The 20,705-nt window shown below is 46.8% G+C and overlaps 1 protein-coding gene across 35 annotated transcripts in view; it reads left to right on the forward strand.

Moving 5' to 3' along the window:
• MEF2D (myocyte enhancer factor 2D) overlaps positions 1 to 17,931 on the forward strand; it is a 182,213-nt gene extending 164,282 nt beyond the window's left edge. For 23 of the 35 annotated variants that reach the window (XM_005310950.5, XM_065573651.1, XM_005310952.5 and 20 more), the window contains 2 exons: positions 3,666 to 3,984; positions 7,926 to 17,931. In XM_005310950.5, coding sequence (XP_005311007.2) covers positions 3,666 to 3,984; positions 7,926 to 7,949 — 343 coding nt within the window. In that variant the 3' untranslated portion in view covers positions 7,950 to 17,931. Of the gene's footprint in view, positions 1 to 3,665 lie in introns of all 35 variants that reach the window. The other 12 variants (XM_065573665.1, XM_024099861.3, XM_065573660.1 and 9 more) reach the window with 1 other exon arrangement.
• The last annotated feature ends 2,774 nt before the right edge of the window (positions 17,932 to 20,705 follow it).

The following is a 20,705-nucleotide window of genomic DNA, read 5'->3' on the forward strand; positions in this document are numbered from 1 at the left end:
ACGTTTGAGACGGTTGACATTTTGGTGAAAAATCAAAAACTCACCTATTTCTATTCTGAAATCCTGCCTCATGGGAGTTGCAGTTCGGGTGCCTCATGCACCCATTCTCTATAGCTAGGGCTCCCTCAACAGACTACCTTTCCCATGATGCACCCTGGGTTTTGCCCTGGCGAGGGGAGGCAGTTGCTTCATGGGAGTCCCTGGCATGGTGCATCATGGGAGATGTAGTTAAGAGCAGGGACATGAGGAAACTGAGCTGCAGCGCCTATGAGGCCCCACAGAAGCTGTGTAAATTGAAACATTTCAGTGTTTTGGCTGAAATAACTAGTTCGTTTTTCTGATGAAAATGGAAATTTTCTGTGGAAAGCGGACACTTTTTGCAAAAAAAATTCATTTAGTAGAAAACCTGATTTTCCATCGAAAAACTACCCGAGCTCTGAGTGTCCTCGCTAGAGGAAAGCAAAATATTCCAAGCGAAATGTGAAATTCCTGACAAGTTCAGAACCTGTAGGACCTGCTGCCTGAAGGTGCTGTGGGGTAATAAAACAGCGCTGTTACACGTTCCGCTCTAGGCGACCGACACCACCACCATTAAGATGGGCCGGTGCTATGCCCCCAGGTTTTGTCAGTAGCGAGACTGATCTACACACTGTGGGTGGCCCATACGCTACCCCGGTAACGAACCAAACCAAAACAGCCACGAACTTTGAGGAATTCTGTATCTGAACTCTGTTATTAACGCCAGTGGCTTCATTTGCTATGGGGACACGGGAGGCAGTGGCCTCCCCCCCGAGACCTACCCCCTTTGTGGGGTCTCATTGCCCAGGCTCCAGCCCAAGCCCAAACGTCTACATTGCAATTCTACAGCCCCGCAGCCCAAGCTCCATGAGCCTGAATCAGTGGACTGGGGTCAACCATGCCCATGCCATGGGTCTTTTATTGTGTAGACGTACCCTTATTGAGAGACAGTTCCTGCCCCAAATATCTTGCAGTCTAACTAGACAAAGGGAGAATTATTGTCCTCATTCCCAAATGGGAAATCGAATCCCAGAAAGAATAAGGGTTTTTCTAATGCGGACGCTGACCCAAACAGCTTTTGTTCAATATCTCCCCTTGTGGACACTTTATTCTGGACTAAATCGGGTGCTTCCCAAGCAGAGGCATTATTCTGCAATAGAAAGTCCACACGGAGCAACTTCAGTCAGTTTCCCCATGCAGACAAGCCCGAAGGGTATCTGAGAGTGAACTTCCCAGCTAGGGTGCACAGCCTCATGCCGGTGCGTTAAGAAAAGCTGTGTGGATGTCACGACCTGGGTTCTCAGGCCCGGGGCGGGTAGGCTTGAGATCCCGAATGACAACCTCAAGGCAACATCTTGCTCCCAGGTGCAGGGCAGACATAGCCTCGGTGGCTTGCTGCAGGTCACACAACACGCAGGTGGTGGAGGCGGGAATTGGACCCAGGTTGTCGGATTCCTAGCCAAAGGCAGGCTGCCAGGTTTGATCAACCAAGGATTGATCAAGTGCCGCGCATTCAGGCCAAACTGTCAGTGGAATGAGCAGGAGCCTTGTCTGTGCAGGGGTGCGCGACCTTTCTGCGTCCTTGGCCTGAATTGAGCAGGACAGAGGGTTCTGTTGGGTTATCTGCTGGGAAGGTACATTCACTCCAGACAGACACAGTTTGTTTATTCACATTATATGGAATCTAGACGGGCCTGATTCTCAGTCCCCAGTCCGGACGGTTCCTGCTTTTCTCCCCTCAAAACACTTCTCGTGGATACCGACCCCCACGGCAGGACCTAAATACACACTGCGGGGGTGGGGACAGCTCCTCGGCAGGCGCAAATCGGCAGCCATGGAGCCACCCCAGTTGACGTCAGCTGAAGATTTGGCCCGGTTGCTGTAACAATATCGCATTGTTTGGATGCGCATTGTGCTGAAGTCTGTAGTGTAGCAAGGAGCAGGGAAGGGGATCAGAGTGTATTCAGTCTACTGGCACAGAGGAGAATGTGTGTGTGTGTGTGTGTGTGTGTGTGTGTGTGTGTGTGTGTGTGTGTGTGTGTGTGTGTGTGTGTGTGTGTGTGTGTGTGTGTGTGTGTGTGCGCGCCAGCCACTGCCATCTACTGGCTGGAATCAGAAGGGTGTGTTATAGGCCTTAGACTCAGTAGTGTAATTTATATTATGATGATTGTTTACTTGTATTACCATACCAGCGAGGTGCCCTATTCGTGAACCGGCAGCACTCCAGTGTGCTAGGCATTGTACAAACACAGAACTGTGCTTAGAGGACCTAGCCAAGACCCCCCCTCGCATTGTGCTAGGGGCTGCAACAGACATTTAGGGGGCTTGTCTAGACGCTGGGGCGCCGCTGTAGCGCGTCACTGAAGACACTACCTACAACAACGGGAGGGGTTCTCTTGTTGGCATGGCAATCCACCTCCCCGAGAGGCGGTAGCTAGGTTGACGGGAGAATTCTAGTGCTGTTGTACCGGGGGATAGGTGCTGTCTGTACCGCGGCTCGTTCAGGGGGTTGGCTTTTTCACACCCCTGAGCGATGTGGTTTACCAACCTAATTTCCCCGTGTAGACCAGGCCATAGTAAGAGCCTATCTTTGCTCCAAAGAGCTGACAGCCTAATAGAACTGACTAGAATATAATGAAAAAAATGAATTAATATTTTGTCATTTTCAGCTAAAGTTTTCTATAGTGTTATTGTAGCGGTGGTGGTCCCAGGATATGAAAGAGACGAGGTGGGAGGGGTAATATCTTTTATTGGACCCAGCTCCCTTGGCGAAAGAGACCAGCTTCAAGCTACACGGCTTAGAGTCTAGTTAGACAAGACAAACAAAGGCTGGGATGGGAAGGAGATCCACAGAGAGAGGAAGTGACAGGCTCACGGTCACAGCAGCGTGGCCCTGAACAGAATGCACCTCTCCTGGTTCCCATGTCTAGATTGCCTTTCCAAGCCCACTAGCAGCAGCAATAACTGCATAGCAAGGGCTAGCATCTTTCTGGCCTCAGAACAATCACACCGTCCATTGCAGCTGGCCAGTTACAGAAGCACCCTAGGACGTTTCATTCCAGGCAACCCCAATGACTCCCTAATGCCACAAACGTCCTTTATCCTTTGAGGAAGCGCATTTGATGCTGTGCTGTCATTGCGAACGCAGCGGGTTTCACTGCTGAACATTAGGGGCCAGGTTCTCCTTGGCGTGAAGGAGCCGCATAGAGGGACCTTAATGGGACTGGAAGATGCCAGTTAGGGTGGTCTTGTGCTAAGGCCATAGGTTGGGCTTTAAGAGACTTGGGTCCTCGTCCTGAGTCTGCCCCAGATCTGGGTGATTTGGGGGGTAGTTACTTCCTTTCTCTCTGTCTCCGCTTCAGCTGTGTAGACTGATAATATTAAACTGCACTGAGATGGATGGATGGATAAGATCTCTGCATTTCTATGATAGAAAAGGCCTTTACAAATGTTAATTATCAATATTTCTCTCTTCCCCTTTCTCCATCTGTTTCTTTTTCACCTTCTCTGCATCTGTCTCTTATTCCTTCACTGTCCCACGTGTGCACTCCTCTACGTTTTCTCCCCCTCGTCTTCCCCATTCCCTTCTTTTCTCCTGTCTCCCCTTTCCCTCTCTCCACTCCCCATCCCTCCGCTGCCACCTGCAGACAAGGGGGTCACTTATCTCACACCACCACGTTGACTGTCAACACCAACCCCAACATCAGCATCAAGTCGGAGCCCGTCTCGCCCAACCGGGAACGAAACACTGCCACGCCGCTCAGCTCCTTCCCGCACCAGAGCCGGCACGAGCCGACGGGGCGTTCTCCCGTCGACAGCCTCAGCAGCAACGCCAGCTCCTATGAAGGCAACGAGCGGGATGACCCCGCCAGAGCCGATTTCGGCTCGTCCCTCGGCCTCCTGAGACCCACGACCGAGGCCGAGGGAGAGAGCCCATCCGTAAAGCGCGTGCGGCTGGATGCCTGGGTAACATAACCAGTCCCAACTCTCTTCGAGCTACTTTCTGCTCACGTCCGGGCGGGGGCGGGGAGATGTGTGTGTTGGGGGGTGGGGGTGGGGTTGTTACCAGTGGCAGGGCTGGGAGGGGGAAAAAGGAGGGCCGGGGTGGAGCTAAATGGGTTTGGGGTGGGGGCGGGGACTTATTATAAACTGCCTGAGAAATAGCTTTAGGATTTTGTAGGCCTTCATTCTAGCGCAGCAGGCAACGTTTGCAATACGTAAGGCACTCCATGGCTGAGAGCAGCTTAGAATCAAGAATAAGGGGGTGGGGGGAGGGGAACGTGTCACCAAAAAAAAAATCAATCACTTATCCCAGCGAGCAAGTGTCGGGCGTGCGTGCTAGGTTGTTGTCGATAAAATTCACCCACTGGCGACCGGGAGTCGGGGAGGGCTTGAGACGTGTGCCCGGTTTATAAGGTCGGACCTAATTCTGAGAGAAGAGTGCCTTTGATGAGAAAGTACCTAGGACGTCTATTTGGATGCGGAGAATTTCTTATGCACACACAAACATATGCACATTTTAGCTCCAATTCCACATGGCTCTGTGCACTCTAAACGCCCACTGATGTGCAGCCAAATTCAAATACAGCTGAGATTTTTTGCCACCCCGTGCTCCCAATCAGAGAGTGACCGGGACCGCCGTGCAGAACGGCCAGCATGAGGTATATGCACTGCTTAAGTTCCACTCAAAAAAATAGCACTTCGGTGAGACTTAAGTGATGCCTCTCTTTCCTGGCCCCTCAGCACAATAGGGGTGGATGTCACTCAGCATGAACTGGTAACCTACCAATGTTGCTGGGTCAGATGCCGTATCTCTGCTCTGTATGTCACAGAATTCCGATCAATATCCCAGTTCGGAGGCTTGGTTTCATCTAATCAGTTTCAACTCCAGTTATGTTGCTAAATTTAAAATGAATAATCATCATCATCATCTGTGCAAAGAGAGCTTTCCCAATGCAAGCTATAGGGCCAGATTCTCAGCCAGTATAAGTCACCCGAGCTGCATTGTATAACTGGTGAGCAGTCTAGCAAATGTTAGCAGAGTCCGTGCCACTTAAAGGCCACTTTGCACTGCCAGAGCCATATCAAGGGACATGAGTGTATATGAGAATCAGGCCCCTGATTTTTAGGGCTAATCCTGGCAGTTCAGATGAAATTTTATTAAAGAAAACATCCCCACTGATAAGTATCAGGGGGTAGCCGTGTTAGTCTGTATCTACAAAAACAACAAGGAGTCTGGTGGCACCTTAAAGACTAACAGATTTATTTGGGCATAAGCTTTCGTGGGTAAAAACCTCACTTCTTCGGATGCATAGATAGATCGACAGAGTAGTGCCACCCATCTTTGAAAATGGCAGCTTTTCAAACACCCCACGGAGGTCTAGAATGGTGCATAGTGGAACTATTTGCATATACCTGAATTAAAAAAAAAGCATTTAAAATCAGGGGAGGAGGGGAGATCTTTTTCTTTTTCTTTTTTTTTAATAAAGCAGTTTTGCCAACCATAGATAGGAAAAAATGATAAAGAAATGTTTAAATCTCACGTCAATTAAAATTCATACTCATTAGATGTTGGTGAAGTTTAAATTAGAGCTGATTTAAAAAAAAAACAGGAAAAATTATTCATGGACATTTCTAAAGTTTTTTTTCATTGAAATTCTAATTGTTCTTTGAAATTTGAAGAATTCTGAAAAGGCCCTTGAACAACAAGTGAGGAATGTTTGCAAAAATGTCATCAACTCTTTTTCTTCCTCAAAATGCAAAATTTGTATTAGTAATTGGAAATTAGAAAGTTCTGGTCAATTCTACATTTGGTTGAAGAATTAGGGGGAAATGTACAAAAAATTCATTGGAAATTGTTTTCCTTCCCCTCCCCCTCATCCAAATCCAGAACTTTTTTGTTATCATTTTGAAACTCAGAAGTTCTGGGCTGTGCTATCGTTTGGTCGCAACATGGGTTAAAAAAAAAAAAAGGCAAGTCTTTTACTGATCTTCCCTCCCATTTATTTTTTAAATATGGAAACCTGGAGTAAAATTTTCTTGGTGAATTGAAAAATTCCAATTTAATAGTTTACATTAGGGATTCAACGGAGGGAAGTCAGCCCAGTATAAACTGGTGAGGGCATCGCCCTGTGATACTTCCTTCCAGTGCGGGCCATTCAAGCTGATTTCTCCAGTCACAATGGCTCAGGCAGTTAGCTACATCACAGATGGAACAGAACATGCATCTTCATCCCCTCCTGACAATATTACCACCAATGTACTGTACTGACCTGATCCTAATATACTGTAATGGGCTCAGCCAAAGCTTAATACTATCCAGTGAGCAGAAACACACACGTTGTGGAAGGGAAAATAACGTTTCTCCTGCTTAACCTTTACGGATGACAGCGTGGTCACTATAAGACTTTATCCGAACCCCGATCAGGTTTATGAATTAGCAGGACAAAAAAATACATTCTATAAGGGGTCAGATCCTTTGATCTGGCCTCCCGTTGATGTCCATGGGAGCTTTGCCACCGATTTCAGTGGTAGCAAGATATAGGCCTAAGGGTTGAGCTGAGAGAGAGCTTATGTGCTTAGTACATATTCGTGTAGGGTAAAATTCCCCCCAGGCAGAGGCCACTTAAGTCCTGTTTGGGGGGTTTCTGGTGATGTATAGACATGGGACTGGCGAATCTGCATGGGTTGAATTCCAGCCCTCCTGCCAAATCCCTGGTTGCATTGAAGTAAATGGTACAAAGCTCCCATTCGCTTCAGTGGGCCGGGAGCCATGTGGTTACGCTAAGCAGTTATCTGACGGGGCCTTTGTCCCCTTTGGTTACTGCCCCAGGGGTAGTGTGTGGAATTAGAAAATCTGTTCAAAGACAGGAGATGGCACGTTTCTCCACTGCGGGTCTCAGGTCACTCAAACTTATGCCTTCACCACGTTGGCGTCACATAAGGGTTGGCACAGCTGCGAGGCGTCACCGTGGTTCACATCTTTGTTTAAATGGCAGCCGCTGGGCATTCCAATCAGAAATGCCAATCTGACTCCCCTCTTCCCCCTATACTCTCTACTCCTTTAATTTGCCATCCCATACATCTCTGATCGTTTTTATTTTGTCCTCCGATCTCCAGCAGGCAGGAACACATTTTTCACTTTTAACCCTCCTCTGCCCCCCCAAAACTCCCTCCCCCAAATTAAATAAACCAAAGGGCAACATCCTCGCTGGTGTACATTGATGCGTAAACGCCAGATTGACACCAGCTGAGGAACTGGCAACGTGCATGGTCATCCGAGGTATGGGGAGCATGGGAGACCGGGGGCTGAGAGGCGAGAGAGGGGGTTCATTAGTCATTTCCAGCAGGCCGCCTTCTCCCTGTGAATAGTGGTTTAGTTTACACGTGTGTGCTGCACCTCCAGTTCATTGCCCACCTAGCAAACGCTGTGGACAGGCAGCTTCCTCTCTCATCATTAGGTAAGATCTTCAAAGGCTTTGTTCTCCATACTGGGTATCCCCATTCCTGTCCCCTTCCCCCCCACTGCCCCGGGGTCAGCAAATTGAAACGAGAAGGGAAGCCAATGCAGTCAGCTCAGGAATCTTGTACCGAAGGGCTTTTGGGAACTCCCACAGATAACGTCTGAGTCCTCTGCAGACAAGCGTTCAGTCCCTCCTTTCGCCCGCATTTGCGAATGGATGAGCATTAATATCAGGGCTCAGTTTACCCCCTTCCCTGCTCTCCCATCCCACCTTTTATGTTTATCCTGTGCTTGGGATCATGGTCCCCCACCAAACTTGCGAGGGCGTCTCAGTTCTGCAGCGTGGGAGCTTTGTTTTCACTGGGTTAATTACCTATGCCAGTGGAGTTCTGCTACCATTCGTGGCTGCTCCCTGAGATAGTTGAGAAAGCAAATTCTCTTTCAGCATCTACAAGCTCAGTGGCTTTGAGATCCGCCAAACAGGCCCAGAAATACTTCAAAGTGGAGGAGGAAAAAGTCATGGTAGGACTTGCGGGTGTAGTCGGCTTCTTGTAGCCCACCATTTATTCCAGAAGTTTCTAGACTTTTAGAACACTTCCAACTCAGCGCGAGATGGAAGATTGAGAAGCAGAGACCTGTTGAGATTACAGCAGCTAAAGAATAAGAATACTAAAGCACTAAAATGTGAGATGGTTTCAAAACAGAACATTTTTGTTTGTTTTTCGACATTTTCCGCCACATTTTGGAACTTTTTCATCTTTTTGTCGTTCCATTTTTGAAAATTCTCAATTAGAAAAATGGATATTTTCAGTTTTGAAATGAACGTTTTTGGTTTAGGAAATTTTCAGTTTTGGAAAAGCCCTTCCATGCGACTATGCTGACCGACCAAAATTAGCAATAAGGGAAGAGGGGGAAAAAGCCCTCCAAAACCCAAAAATGAACAGTTACATGAAAATGCAATGCAATAAATGCAGGTTTTCTTAGGGGGGAAAAAGGGAAAATGTAAACAAAATCTAATTTTGAGAGGTGACATTTTTCTTTTTTCTTTTTAAAAAGGCCATTTTTTTGTTGAATTAGTTTTTCATTTACTTTTTTTTGGGGGGGGCCTACTTCTCCCAGATCTAAAGCCTCTCTAAATATATGTGTGCCCTTAAAACACAGCTCTCCTTGGCAGATTTCAGATCGTTCCCCGAGTGGTCATGAGTTCTCACTGGCACGAACTCGACCCCTTTGCTTACAGCCTCAGTAGAAAGGCCCTGGATTGAACGTGCCCCTCGGGGAGTTGTTCCAGAGCAATGCTGCTGGCTGCGTGGTTCTATGGATCAAGGAAGGACTTCATTGTCCAGGTCCATCAGCCTTTCTCTAGTGAACAGCAGGCTTCAACTGGCACTGCTTGTCCTATATCATCAGATGCTAACTTAGCACTTTGTTTGGCAGTTCAGATGAATTCGCTAGCAGGTTCTTCCATAGATAACTTCTACCATGACTTTTTTCCCTTAAATGAAATTCCTCGATGTGCAAAGGCCCGGTCAAGGCCTGAGGAGCATTAGACCCACTAGTCTCCAAGCCATGGGGCTTAAATAGGAATTAAGTGGCATACACATCTCGTGTCGGCCCCTCTGCGTATGGATGAGTTTCATCCTGGGGGCTAGATCTCCAGCAGGTGTAAATCAATGTTATTTCCATTGATCTACACTGAGGATCTGGCCCTTGGGGAATTCTGGGTTTATGGACTACTGCCGCCTTGCAAAATTATCGTGAAAATGGAGCAGCTTGGGAGCAAAATCCTACTCGCCATAAGGATGGACAAATCAACAAATTATTCTGTTTGCTTGTCAAAGAGACCTCGAAAGTTGAGCAATTTGCAACTTTGACAACACTGGATTTGAGAAAACGTTTTGATCATTATTACTTTTTGTTTTATTAAAAAAAAGGTTTCCAAATGTCAACAGCTTTTTTTCCACAATAAAAATGTTGACTACTTTCCCCATGGGCTCGCAATCCAGAGTGGAGTTTTGCAAGGCTGCGTGGGGCTGTGTTGCAAACTGGGCAGTATGTGGGAGGTCTCTGTGGCAGGTTTTATGTTGCCTCCATATGTCAATCTAAGTTGAAGTCCCCAATCTGAAACTTATCTGACCATCAAAATCAGAGCACGCCCACCTTATTACATTAGCGATGTATGGGTACCATCCATCCCTCCGAAGGCTTTGCACGGCCATGCTTTGAAATTAAGCAGAATACAAAGCATTTCTCATCAATTTTATTTTTCTGTCACTATCCTGCAAATAAACACTTTCTCTCCTGTTGGGAGACTTCCGGTGGAATGTCATTTGCAGCTCTCAGTGCATTCTGTAGTGAAGAGGATCCGAAATGGCTAACTCCATTGACAGGTATAAAAGACCATCTGACCTGCTCAAACATCAATGTAGAACAAACCTGAGGAAAAACCTTTTTTCTCATTAACTTCATACCCTAACTCCCAACTTGGCATGTTTATCTTGGAGCTGAGAGCTTGGAAAATAAAAATGCAACCTGGGTGCATATATATATTTTGAGAGAGAATGGAGACAGACCACCAATTGACTGGCTAAATCGGTTACAAAATGGCATTAAACTGTGGCACCAAGCAGCTAACATTTCAAATAAATAAAAAGCCAAGGTTCAAAGGTGATCTTCAGAAATCTGGTGGTGGGACTCTAAAACGTGCATTGGCTCAACCCATTTGGAAATATGCTTGTGGGACAGTTGGGATTGCACCAGGGGAATTGATGGAGGGGGATGTGGGGTTTGACAACCGCATTAGCTTCACCGTTTGGGTGAAATGATTTTTGGGTTTGTTTGGGTTTTTTTCGTCTGGGTTATTCTCTATTTCCCCACAGACTGTAGAATCCAGTCAACGCCTCCTGATTTTCAAAAGACAACCAGAAGAATGACAATCTAAGAAATCAACACCCTCCTTTGTGCTTCTATAAATATGTTTCTGATCTTTTAATTTTATTTCTTGTGCTCCACTGTACTGTTGACAGTTACATTGTGTATAATTTTTTTTTAATTTGGAATTTTGCGTTGTATAGGGTTTAGTTTTAAAAATATATATATATATTTTTTTCCATTTTTTAAAAAGGGGTGTTGCAAAAAAAAAAATTGCACGATTTAAATGACGAACAGTTCAAATGCTGCAGTTTTTAGAGATACGGAAGCAAAACGGAGCTTATTTATTCTCAAAAGCTATAAAAGGTGTAAAATGCATGAAGAAAAAAAACATTTACAAAAAACAAAAACAAACAAAAAAAAAAGACAAAAAAAGTGTAACCCGAACAAAGTGTAGCGTTAAAAAAAAAAAATTTAAACGATGACAACAATGAAAAACAGCTAATATATTGTGTTTGGCTAGTTTGCTTTTGTTTTTAATTGTTTCTTTTTTTTGGAGAATGAAATACAATTGTGTATATTTTCATATAAGAAGTATGCACTGATATGTTTCAAAAAAATGATATATTACTTTCTAAAGATGTGGTTACTTACCAAAGTCTGTTTCTGATCTTTTCCTTCTTGAAACCTATGTGGATCCTTCAACATCCATACTCTGGGGTGAAATACAAGGGGCCTATTTGAAGTTACACTAAGATCTCTTTACATTGCTGTGGGAGAGCGGCAGTGGCATGATCTTAAAGCCGTTTTACGCTGTCAGAGCAGCGGAAAGAGAACTTTGTGTAACAGGTTTACTTCTCAAGTGACTCAGATGTGGGGTTTGCTTTGATGTGTGGTACCTTCCCTACGAACACCAAAAACGTAGGGCGTAGCCTAGGTTATGAACAGATTTTAACCATAGGTTAAATGTTCCATCAAAGACTGTTTTAATCCATCAGGAGAACAAAATTGTCCTTCAAGGATGGGGCGTGAGACAAATCAAGACGTGCACTGAGGATTTCCTGGGTAAATTAAGAATCAAACACAACACTGGACTCCTGTTTAAAGTCATATTTTGTCGAGCTGATTCCAGTGCATGAAATTGGATCAGGAGTTTCGTCCGTATACATCGGAGATGGTGCTCCTGGCAGTGGTAGCATTTTGGTGCCCTGGTTGTTGTTCATTTCAACCCCTGGGTGTGCTTATGTTTGGCCACGACAGAGGCCATTTGACTGCGTTGGGACAGATTGTGATCATGTGTATGGTTTTTGCAGCCCTAAGGCTTATGGAAATTTTAGGCCACTTCAAAAAATAACGTGATATTTCCTGTCATCCCTTAAGGAAAGAGGTTGGGGTTGATTTGCCTTTTTCTGACTAAGGAACTGGGGTGGGAGACGGGGAGCAAAATTTCAGAGATCGGTGTAGTTTCCAAATTTGGGTTTGCAGCAAAATATTGTCAAAGGTGCAACGAGTCTATGGGACATGGCGTCGCCCGCATGAGAAGGGCAGAGAGAAGATCTCTCTGAAGCTGGAGCAGAGTGCAGACTAGAGATTGGAGATAAATTTTACGGAGCCTGATTCTCCAGCAGAGTAAAGGGATCTCAAAGTTGGAGTCACAGCTGCACCTACTTTAAGGCCCCTTTATGCTGCCAGAGTGATGGAAAGGGGCCTGGGTGAAGGAGAATTCAAGCTTGTAACAACTGAATAGAATTAATTGGACAGCCGAACTCCTAACAGAGTTATCCAGTGGCAATCAGATACCATTGCATATGGGAATAGGTATAAATTGGGTTGAATGAAGTACTGAGTGGCGATAAGCCAACAGGAAAATCTTGGATCCTACCACCCCTTCACTTTGCTGGAGGGGTCGGAGGTTGGCTCTGAATGCAAATTTCATATTTGGGTCCTATCTCTATAGTGGGCGAAAGCCAAACACGAGGGGCCTGGTTCTCCGCTGGCCCGCTTCTCATGTAATCACTGGCACTGCTGCAATGTGAGTGTAAAACACTGCTGTTTCATCTGGTAGAGAATCACACTCATATTGCACTGACGTCAATGAGCGAACAAGGGGCCGGGCAGCTGCGAATCTGGGAGAGCAAAGTCCAGAGCAGTGTTGCGGTCTGAGCCCACCTCTGGACTTAGGCAGCGAAGCACATGGGGCCAAATCCTCCACTGGTGTAAACTGGAGTCAGTGGAGCCATGCTGAGGCTGTCAGCATTGGGGGGGGGAGGGGGCTGTGCTAAATGATTTCTCTCCAAACTCAGCATTACTACGACCACTCGTTCCTTCGAACTTAGCCCAAATTTCCTCCATAGGACATATTTTGTCAGCAACAAATCATACGGTTTTCTGAAATTTTGCACACCAACGTTAATCCCCCACCCCACCCTCAGTTATACAACCATAAAGCAATATTACTACCCAGAAGCTCACGTGGGGCTATAATTGAGGGCAACATTTGGTCTAAACTAGAGCCGGTTGAAAAACAACAACAACCCAAGAGCGCCTGTGTTTGGCAGGAGGAAGCAAAGAAAATTGTCTTAACTTCCGCACTGCTGAAAAATCTCATCCATCCGAATCAACAAACTGATTTTTTTTATTTAAAAAAAGTTCCTTTTTTGGGGCCAGAAAATTCCGTTGAAATTTTGAAAACTGAACGTTGACTGGCTTAACCAAAACCAAAACCCAACCTCCCAAATTTCAACAGCAATTTGAAAGGTTTTGACCAGCTCTAGGATAAACATTGTAAAACTTTGAATAACCACGCGGACGGGTAATCTAGAGAGAAATATTTATTTCTTTTAGTGGCTCTCTTAAGAGATATTGCAGGAAAAGAATATATATATAAATATATATATGGCTACACGGGAGTTCTTAAACTCCTTTTTTTGGTAAATGCCAATTCCCTACATTGCTTAACTATCCCTACTAGCGACAAGGTTTCTAGCGAACTTTTACACAGTTTTGTAACCTGATGGAGTCAAAGAATTGTTTTCAGTTTGCTAAAAGGTTTCTTCCCATGCCTATTGTTCCATGCCATTTCCCATTTCATCGTGATGTCGTCCTCTCTTCCCGGTTCATTCCTCCAAACGTTGGGTAGGATTTTGAGAGATCCCGGCCTTTGAAAGCATCTGAAATATATTCTTCGTTGGCCTACAATTCTGTTTGCCCAATAAAATCGGGGGGCGGGGAGCAATGGAGGGAGCTGCCTGATTCCCTCGTGGTCTGTCCAGTTGTCAGCCTTTGCTTCACGTTTGGGTTGGTGTACGACTGTTGGACCACATGGCTTGGTGGCAGTGGGGGTGAGGAGAGGCTGGCAGAGAGATGGCGGAAAGGCAGATTTTGTGCTGGTCAAGACAGGGCTGTGGGAGCCAGGTGCACCTGGCACTTGAGTGGTGGCCGGGTGGCTGCTCCTGCCCTACACCAAGGACTGCCTCAGTTGTGAAGGGGGAACAGCTCACTGGCAAAATGGCTACCCTACACTCGAGTTTAGGTTCCCCAGTCGGGTTTAAGGAGGCCTCATGCTTCACAGGAATAAACTTAAATACTCGCCCCCCGGCCTCCTCTATACAAGGCTGACGCAAGATGAGCCAGTGTAGTGACCCGGGACCTTTAGCACCAAAAGCCTAGGCCTCTATCACTTGAGCAAAAGGAGTATCTCCCTTAGCTGGTAGCAGTAGCAAGCTCTTATCCTCTGTGCGGACCAGCCACTAGAGGGGGACATGGCCGCCTCATCCCTTGATAGCAGGAGCCAGCGTGCAGCAAGCCCTGCTCTGCTCTGTTGGGGGAAGCTAAGGCTGAATGGAGTTCCCCATGGTAGATGACAGGAGAGTAAATCAACAGGGCTTACTCCCATGAGGAAAGTGAGCCGGGTTGGGTGCAGAGCCATTCAGAGGGTGCTGAGGTGGGGGGACGACTCATCTCTACTGTTCTAAAAGGCCAGACTGAAGCTTCGAATCAAGATGGCGTCTCCCCGTGCTAGGACACAGCCCTTGGGGGGCAAAGAGCGAAGGCAGTTTGGGAATGCCCCCCTGCAGCCGTAATAAGAGCCTGACTAGCTGTGCGAGGAGAGAGAAGAGTGCTTGATCCTGCATTCCCCCCACACCCCAAAGCTGCCCCTGGGGGGCGCTGGGTAAGCAGGATGGGGTCAGATCTGGCCAGCTTGCCTTGGTAAGTGGGAGCTGGGCAAGGAATAACCCTGTCCTGGCACCACAGATATCCGAGAGCCTAGAAAATAACATTGCCCTCCTCTCTCTTACATCTTAGCATAAGCCACAACCTCAGCTGGGGTAAATCAGTGGTGCTTCATTGATGTAGCCAATTTACACCTGTTGAGAGCGAGGCCCTGTATTTTCTTCCTTTCTCACCTGTTTCCATCCTTTCCCCCGCCCCCACTTCACTCTCCCTCCTTCCCTCTGTTAAAACCCCCCACCCATTAATTGAGTGTTACGTTCTCGCTACCTCCGTCATCCCTCCTTCCGTCTGAAAACCAGAAGCCATGAACCGTTTGTAGAAGAGGGCCTTTCCCCGGGCTTTTCTTTCTTCTGGAGCGCCCGTCTCCCGGTCTTTCTTCCCTTCTCTCTGATCTTTATCTTGTAGTATTTTACCTGGCTCCTGTCCTTGTAAATAGCAAGTTTCAATATGTTAGCAATGGTAACAGTACAGGAAACTGTTTTTTTGTTGTATTGATATGAAATGAGATTATATTTTTGTCAGAGTATATTGTAATAATACTGACTTTGAACATGGCCGCAATTGTACAGATTATTCTTGTTTTACCCTCTCTTGACCTGTCCTCCTTCCTTTCCTGTATCCACAGACCTGCTCCCCCTTCCCCGCCCCTCCCCTGTTTGTTCCATATTGCAGAATTTAACCCCATCCAGGCGACATGCCAGGGTGGATAGAGGGCCGGGAGGTGGTGATGGATTGAGCAAAGAGAGAGCTTGCCACAGAGCCCAGAATGATGATACTTCGTAGAGAAGTCCTGAAAGTCCCAGGGACTGATTCACCCACCCCTTTGCACGTTACACCAGTGCGAAGTCAGGGTGTAAAGCATTAGCTTTGCACGGGTGTCAGTGACAAGGCCAGTTGTGTGTTACAGCTCTCCGGGCTGGGTTGTCTGAGGAATGAACCCGAGACCTTGGGATCTGAAAGCAGGAGTGTCTTACTCCTGGTTGAGCTAGTCTGTGCGCAGTAAAACTCATAAACGGCTTTAGCCGCTACAGGGGACAGCATCACGCTGCATCAGCACAGGTTAAAGACAGTGAGGAATCAGGACTGTATTTCCCAGTGGCTTTAGCAGGTAGCAAGAGGTCCTCGGATAGAGTATTCAGAGCTCTGTTGAAGACAACAGGGCAACGCTGATTGATGCCAGCTGAGCGTCTGGCCTGCTTCTTAATTCTGTGGTTTCTGATGGAATTGTCCCCCTGCTAGTCTGGAAATGGCCCACCTACCAGAGTGACCATCTCAGACACTGATTTAAGGCTAGATTGGTGGCATTCCAATCCAGGGGTCCCCATTGCTTAGTTTCAGTGTGGCGTTCTGTTCTCTGCTAGAGGTGACTGGGCCACAGAGAGGTGAATGGCCCTGCCACCACCTTGGCTAAGGGGCTCTTTTAACTCAAACAGAAGAGGCTCCTGCATTTAAAGCCAGAGATGCCAGGTGTGATCCCCACTGCAAGCAATGAACCACTAGGGAAGCAGTATTGGCAAAAGGAGTAAAGATCACATCCCCGGTCGGCTTGGGTGAATTCCCCCTCCTGCTCAGAGAGGCCAGCGTGAGCTGCTAGAATCCCATGGAAGCCTTCAAAATCGGTCAGAAGTGATGCCCACGCCTCGCGCTGGCCCCTCTGCGAGTGGGTGAGTTGTACCCCCTCCTCTGTATTCCCCATAAGGGACAGAGAAGCCCTCGTGTGGCGGCAGAAACGGGAATGCTCAGACCTCATTGCCTTGAGCCCGGTGTGGATCGGAACTTTCCCGAAGTATTAGGTGGGTCCGGTTCTGCCCTGTCTCTGTTTAATAAATCTCGCTTTGCTAGCAGAAAGGAAATTGTGTGTGACTGTCCTGGGGAGAAACAATCTTCCCTGCAAAGCCGGGCCGGTTCTTCTGTATTCCCTCTACATGCTATAGGAAGTAGGCCAGATTCCCAGCTGGTGCAGAAATCAATATGGCTCCGTTGGAGTCAATGGGCCAGATCTTCTGCTGCTGTAACTCAGAATAGCGTCTGTGAAGTCAATGGAGCTACCCTGATTTACGCTACCTACTCCACTGGGCCTCATTTACCCGGAGGCCCCTTTACGCCGTTCTGGCTGGGTAAAAGTGCCGACTTGGCTTTATTGTCCCATTCGAATACTGCTCTCCGCTCCTTTCACTTCAGTCTCTCCAGCAGAGAAAACAAATCGGAGAGCAAGCCCACAACGACTGAGTGGGATCAAAGGTAGGGAAAGGGATCTGCCAGCCCCTTGTCTACAGGCCTGTTCTCACTTACCCTAACACCTAGTGTGTATGCAGTTAAACTGGTATAAAGGTGCCTTGTAGTGGGTCGTGTATTCCCCTTCCCATATGGGAATAGCTATACCAACAGAAACCCCTTAATGCCAGCGTAATTGCATCCACACTTGGGAGGGATTTCTCTCTTTAACTCTATTGGTATAAAGTGGAACAGCTTTTGTATGCCTTAAACCTCTTTCACACAACTGTGGCAGCAGAAAGGAGGTCGTAGTGGGTATAAATTTGTGCCCACTTTAGGGTCCCTTTACCCAGCCAGAATTCTGTAAAATTGTAAATGAGAATCTAGACCAGATTCTCCTTAGGAAGGACAAACCAGAAAGCACACTTTCTGGCCATGCTTGGGGCAGTTGCTCGTTGTTTCAGCTCAGCCCAAGACCTCTTCCTTCCCCCCCCCCCCCCCCCCCCCATGTTTCAGAATAGCTTGCGGTTACTGGCATGATGTTAAAAATTCTCAGGATTGTGGCCGCTCTGTGGTTGGTGACCACGCACGCCTATCTCGGATCTCCTCTGGGTGATGTTAACATCAGGTCCTCTTTCCCTCCAGCTCCCCACCCTCCTCGCTCCCTGTAAATCAGATCGATCGGGATAGATGTAGTGTTCTCTGGGCTATGTGCAAAAACCTTTGTAAAATAGAATAAACCCTTTAAATTATGCACTAAAGAAACAAAGCAAAACCCCAACATATATATATTGTGGTTAGTCGAATTGCCTACAAGTTCAGCCCGCCCATATTGTCACCGGCAGCTTTCATTTTCCCGCCCGTGATGGTGCAGCAAATGTACAAAAAATTGTGCACTTCCCTTTCTTAGTTTTATTTATTGTTTAGAAAGGCAATTTTAAAAAGCTATACTCTGTATCTATAAGTATACATATATATATATATATATTTTTAACCTCTTCCTTCCCACGCCCCACATTCCCCCCCCCCAATGCTCCCTCCCCTTTTTTGTGTGTGAATTAAGGGATTCTGTTCTCTTGAGTGGCAGCAGATCAGTTTAAAACAAAAAAAAAATCCATGCTCTTCGTGTAGGAGAGATATGGGGGGAGGGTAATTTTTCTGGGGTGTTGCCCCTCTTTGATACATCTGGATCGTTGGGATACTATCGATCTATTGAAAGCAAGAAAGTAGTAGAGAAGTGGATACATGCGAGTAACTTGTAAATTTCCATCCAGGATCTTTGGCTAGGTCCATCTTTCTCTAGGCATTTGCATCCCTGGGGTCTGGCCTTCTATATTAATCTCCCAGCCCCTGGGAGCTCTTTCTTGGTACATCCTTGCTTTCTTATCCCCAGTCCTGTCCCTTCCCACCCCCACCCATCCCACCCCACCCCCCTTGACAATCAGTGGCTCCTTCCCAGGGACGGCAGCACGTCAGTGAGATGTCCGTTTTGTTTTTTCAATATTCCTTTCTTTGTGCTGTATGGTGATGCGTTATTGTATATTACACGATAAGAAAAAGAGATAAAAAAAATTACCATGAAAAATTCTGATGAGTTTTGTTTGGAAACTCTTTCACTATATTTGTTGTAAAGAGGTTTACTATTAAAAAGAAAAAAAATACACGTTTCTGATAACTTTCCTCGCCTCTGGTTATTTCCCCCACCACCACCCCTTCTCTCTGAGTGTGACTGTGTGAATGCTAGAGCTGAGGGGGGAATTTTCTCATTTGGACATTCGAAATTCACTGGGAGGAGGGAGAGGAGCATTTCAGTGACGTGTTTGCCAATTCGTTACCTTTTTTTCCCGGTCAGCTATAGAGCGGATCACTTTTATTTTTTCTTAAATCTTGATGGAATTTCAAAATTGGGGGGGAGGGAGGGGGAAACAACAAAATCTGAGGGGGAAAATAATCAAATTGCGGGGTGTGATTTTCTTCCCCTTTTCAACCAGCTTCACCATGGGATCACCATCTTCTAGCTCAGTAAAACAGCTGGAAGGGAATAATATAAAAATAATATATGGAGATATACCTATCTCATAGAACTGGAAGGGACCTTGAAAGGTCTTTGAGTCCAGCCCCCTGTCTTCACTAGCAGGACCAAGTACTGTTCCTGACAGATTTTTGCCCCAGATCCCTAAATGGCCCCCTCAAGGATTGAACTTAACCCTGGGTTTGGCAGGCCAACGCTCAAACCACTGAGCTATCCCTCGCCCGCCTGGACGGATGGTCCAGGGCAGGGGTGGCCAACCTGTGGCATATGTAGCGGGCACTAATCCAGGACATATGGACTAATGGGTGGGTTTGGGATCAGTTCTAGAGTTGACTGGAAAGGGTTGTTTGTTTTGTTTTGTTTTTAATTTTGCACTAAATTCTAAAGATTTTTTGGTCGTGTGGTTTTTGAAAGGGGCCGCATTTTAGTGTTTTCAAAGACTTTGTACACAGAATTACTTATATTTTTCATGAAAAGCAACTTTTTGATTTCAGAATGGGAAAAGGTTCACACTCTGGGGGGACAGATCCCATTCCGCGACTAAGCTAAGTTCTTAGTATTGGTGATACCACCATAAAAGGGGAAGTGAAAACCATCAACGCAACCAACCAATCAACGAAACACAAGGCCTGATTCTCATTTATGTGAAGGCTCTTTTCACCCACTGTAGCAGTGCAAAGGGGCCTTAAAGTGAGTGTAATTTTACACTCACTGATGGTTCCTTTATATGGCCACAGCAGGGTAAAGGGGCCTCTATGTAAATGAGAATCACGCCCAGAAACCAAAGAACAAACACGATTTTGCATCAGAAGTTTCCGCTGAAAAGTTTTGAAAACTTAGTATTTAAAAAAAAACAAAAACATTTTAAGGTGGGTTTTTTTGATGAACTAATTTGTTCCAAAGGACACTGACGAGCTCTGTTCAGCACCTTGCAGGATTGGGCTTGTGACTGGCTCCCACCCTACGTGAGAAGGCAGCTGCATTCTGCACTAGCTTCTGGGTGTTCGTGAAGCGGTCGGTTGGATTTGCACCAGCCTGCCCCGATCCCCTCTGCTCTGGGTTTGTGCCCCAGAGTGCACTGCCAGGAAACAACTGCATTCTGCTCAGGGCCATTTATCTGTTTGCATCGGTCTAATGGACCTTTGGTTGCATTTAAATACTAGAGAAACAAACTGCCTAACTGGGCAGAGCAGTTGTACAGGTGTGTGTTTGTACAACTTGCCCCTAGTGGGGTGACATGGGCGGGGGCATGCTGGGTCACGTGCCCTCCGCCCAGATTAGCTGCTTGGCTTGCACTGAGCATGCCCAGTAACACTGCTGAAGCTGGCTGCCCTCACTTTGCCCCCCCCCCCACACTATCAGTAGGCACGGGTCAATTCTGTCTAGTGGCTGGGCCGAGCAATTGTACGTGTGTGTGTGTGTGTGTGTGTGTGTGTGCATCTCATCCTCTAGTGGCTGGATTGAGCAATTGTACAGGACTGTGTGTGTGTGCATTTACACCCCCCCCCCACTCTTGGCTGGTGCACAGAAGAGCAATGGAAGACCTATCACTGCTGAGTACTGAAGGCCAGTCTCTTCTAATTCATGCAGCAGGAGAATTGAAAGAACCAAAGATATCGAGGTTCTCACCCCACTGCCGAGCGGGGTGTTTGCACATCTGTGCAGCACGGAGTTTTGTCCTGCAGGGCCAGGTTCCCGCTGATAAACCAAAAGCAGTCCGTATCGTCATCCGCATTTTACAGACAGGGAAGTGACTTGTGCAAGATCACCCAGCAGCAGAACCAGGCGGAGAATTCAGGTCTCTAAGTCCCAGCCCCATGCTTGATCCTCCAGGCCACCCACTTGCCTCCTTAGCAAGCCTCTCTGGTGCAGGGG

Source organism: Chrysemys picta, chromosome 20, assembly GCF_011386835.1.
Source record: "Chrysemys picta bellii isolate R12L10 chromosome 20, ASM1138683v2, whole genome shotgun sequence".
NCBI lineage: Eukaryota > Metazoa > Chordata > Testudines > Emydidae > Chrysemys > Chrysemys picta.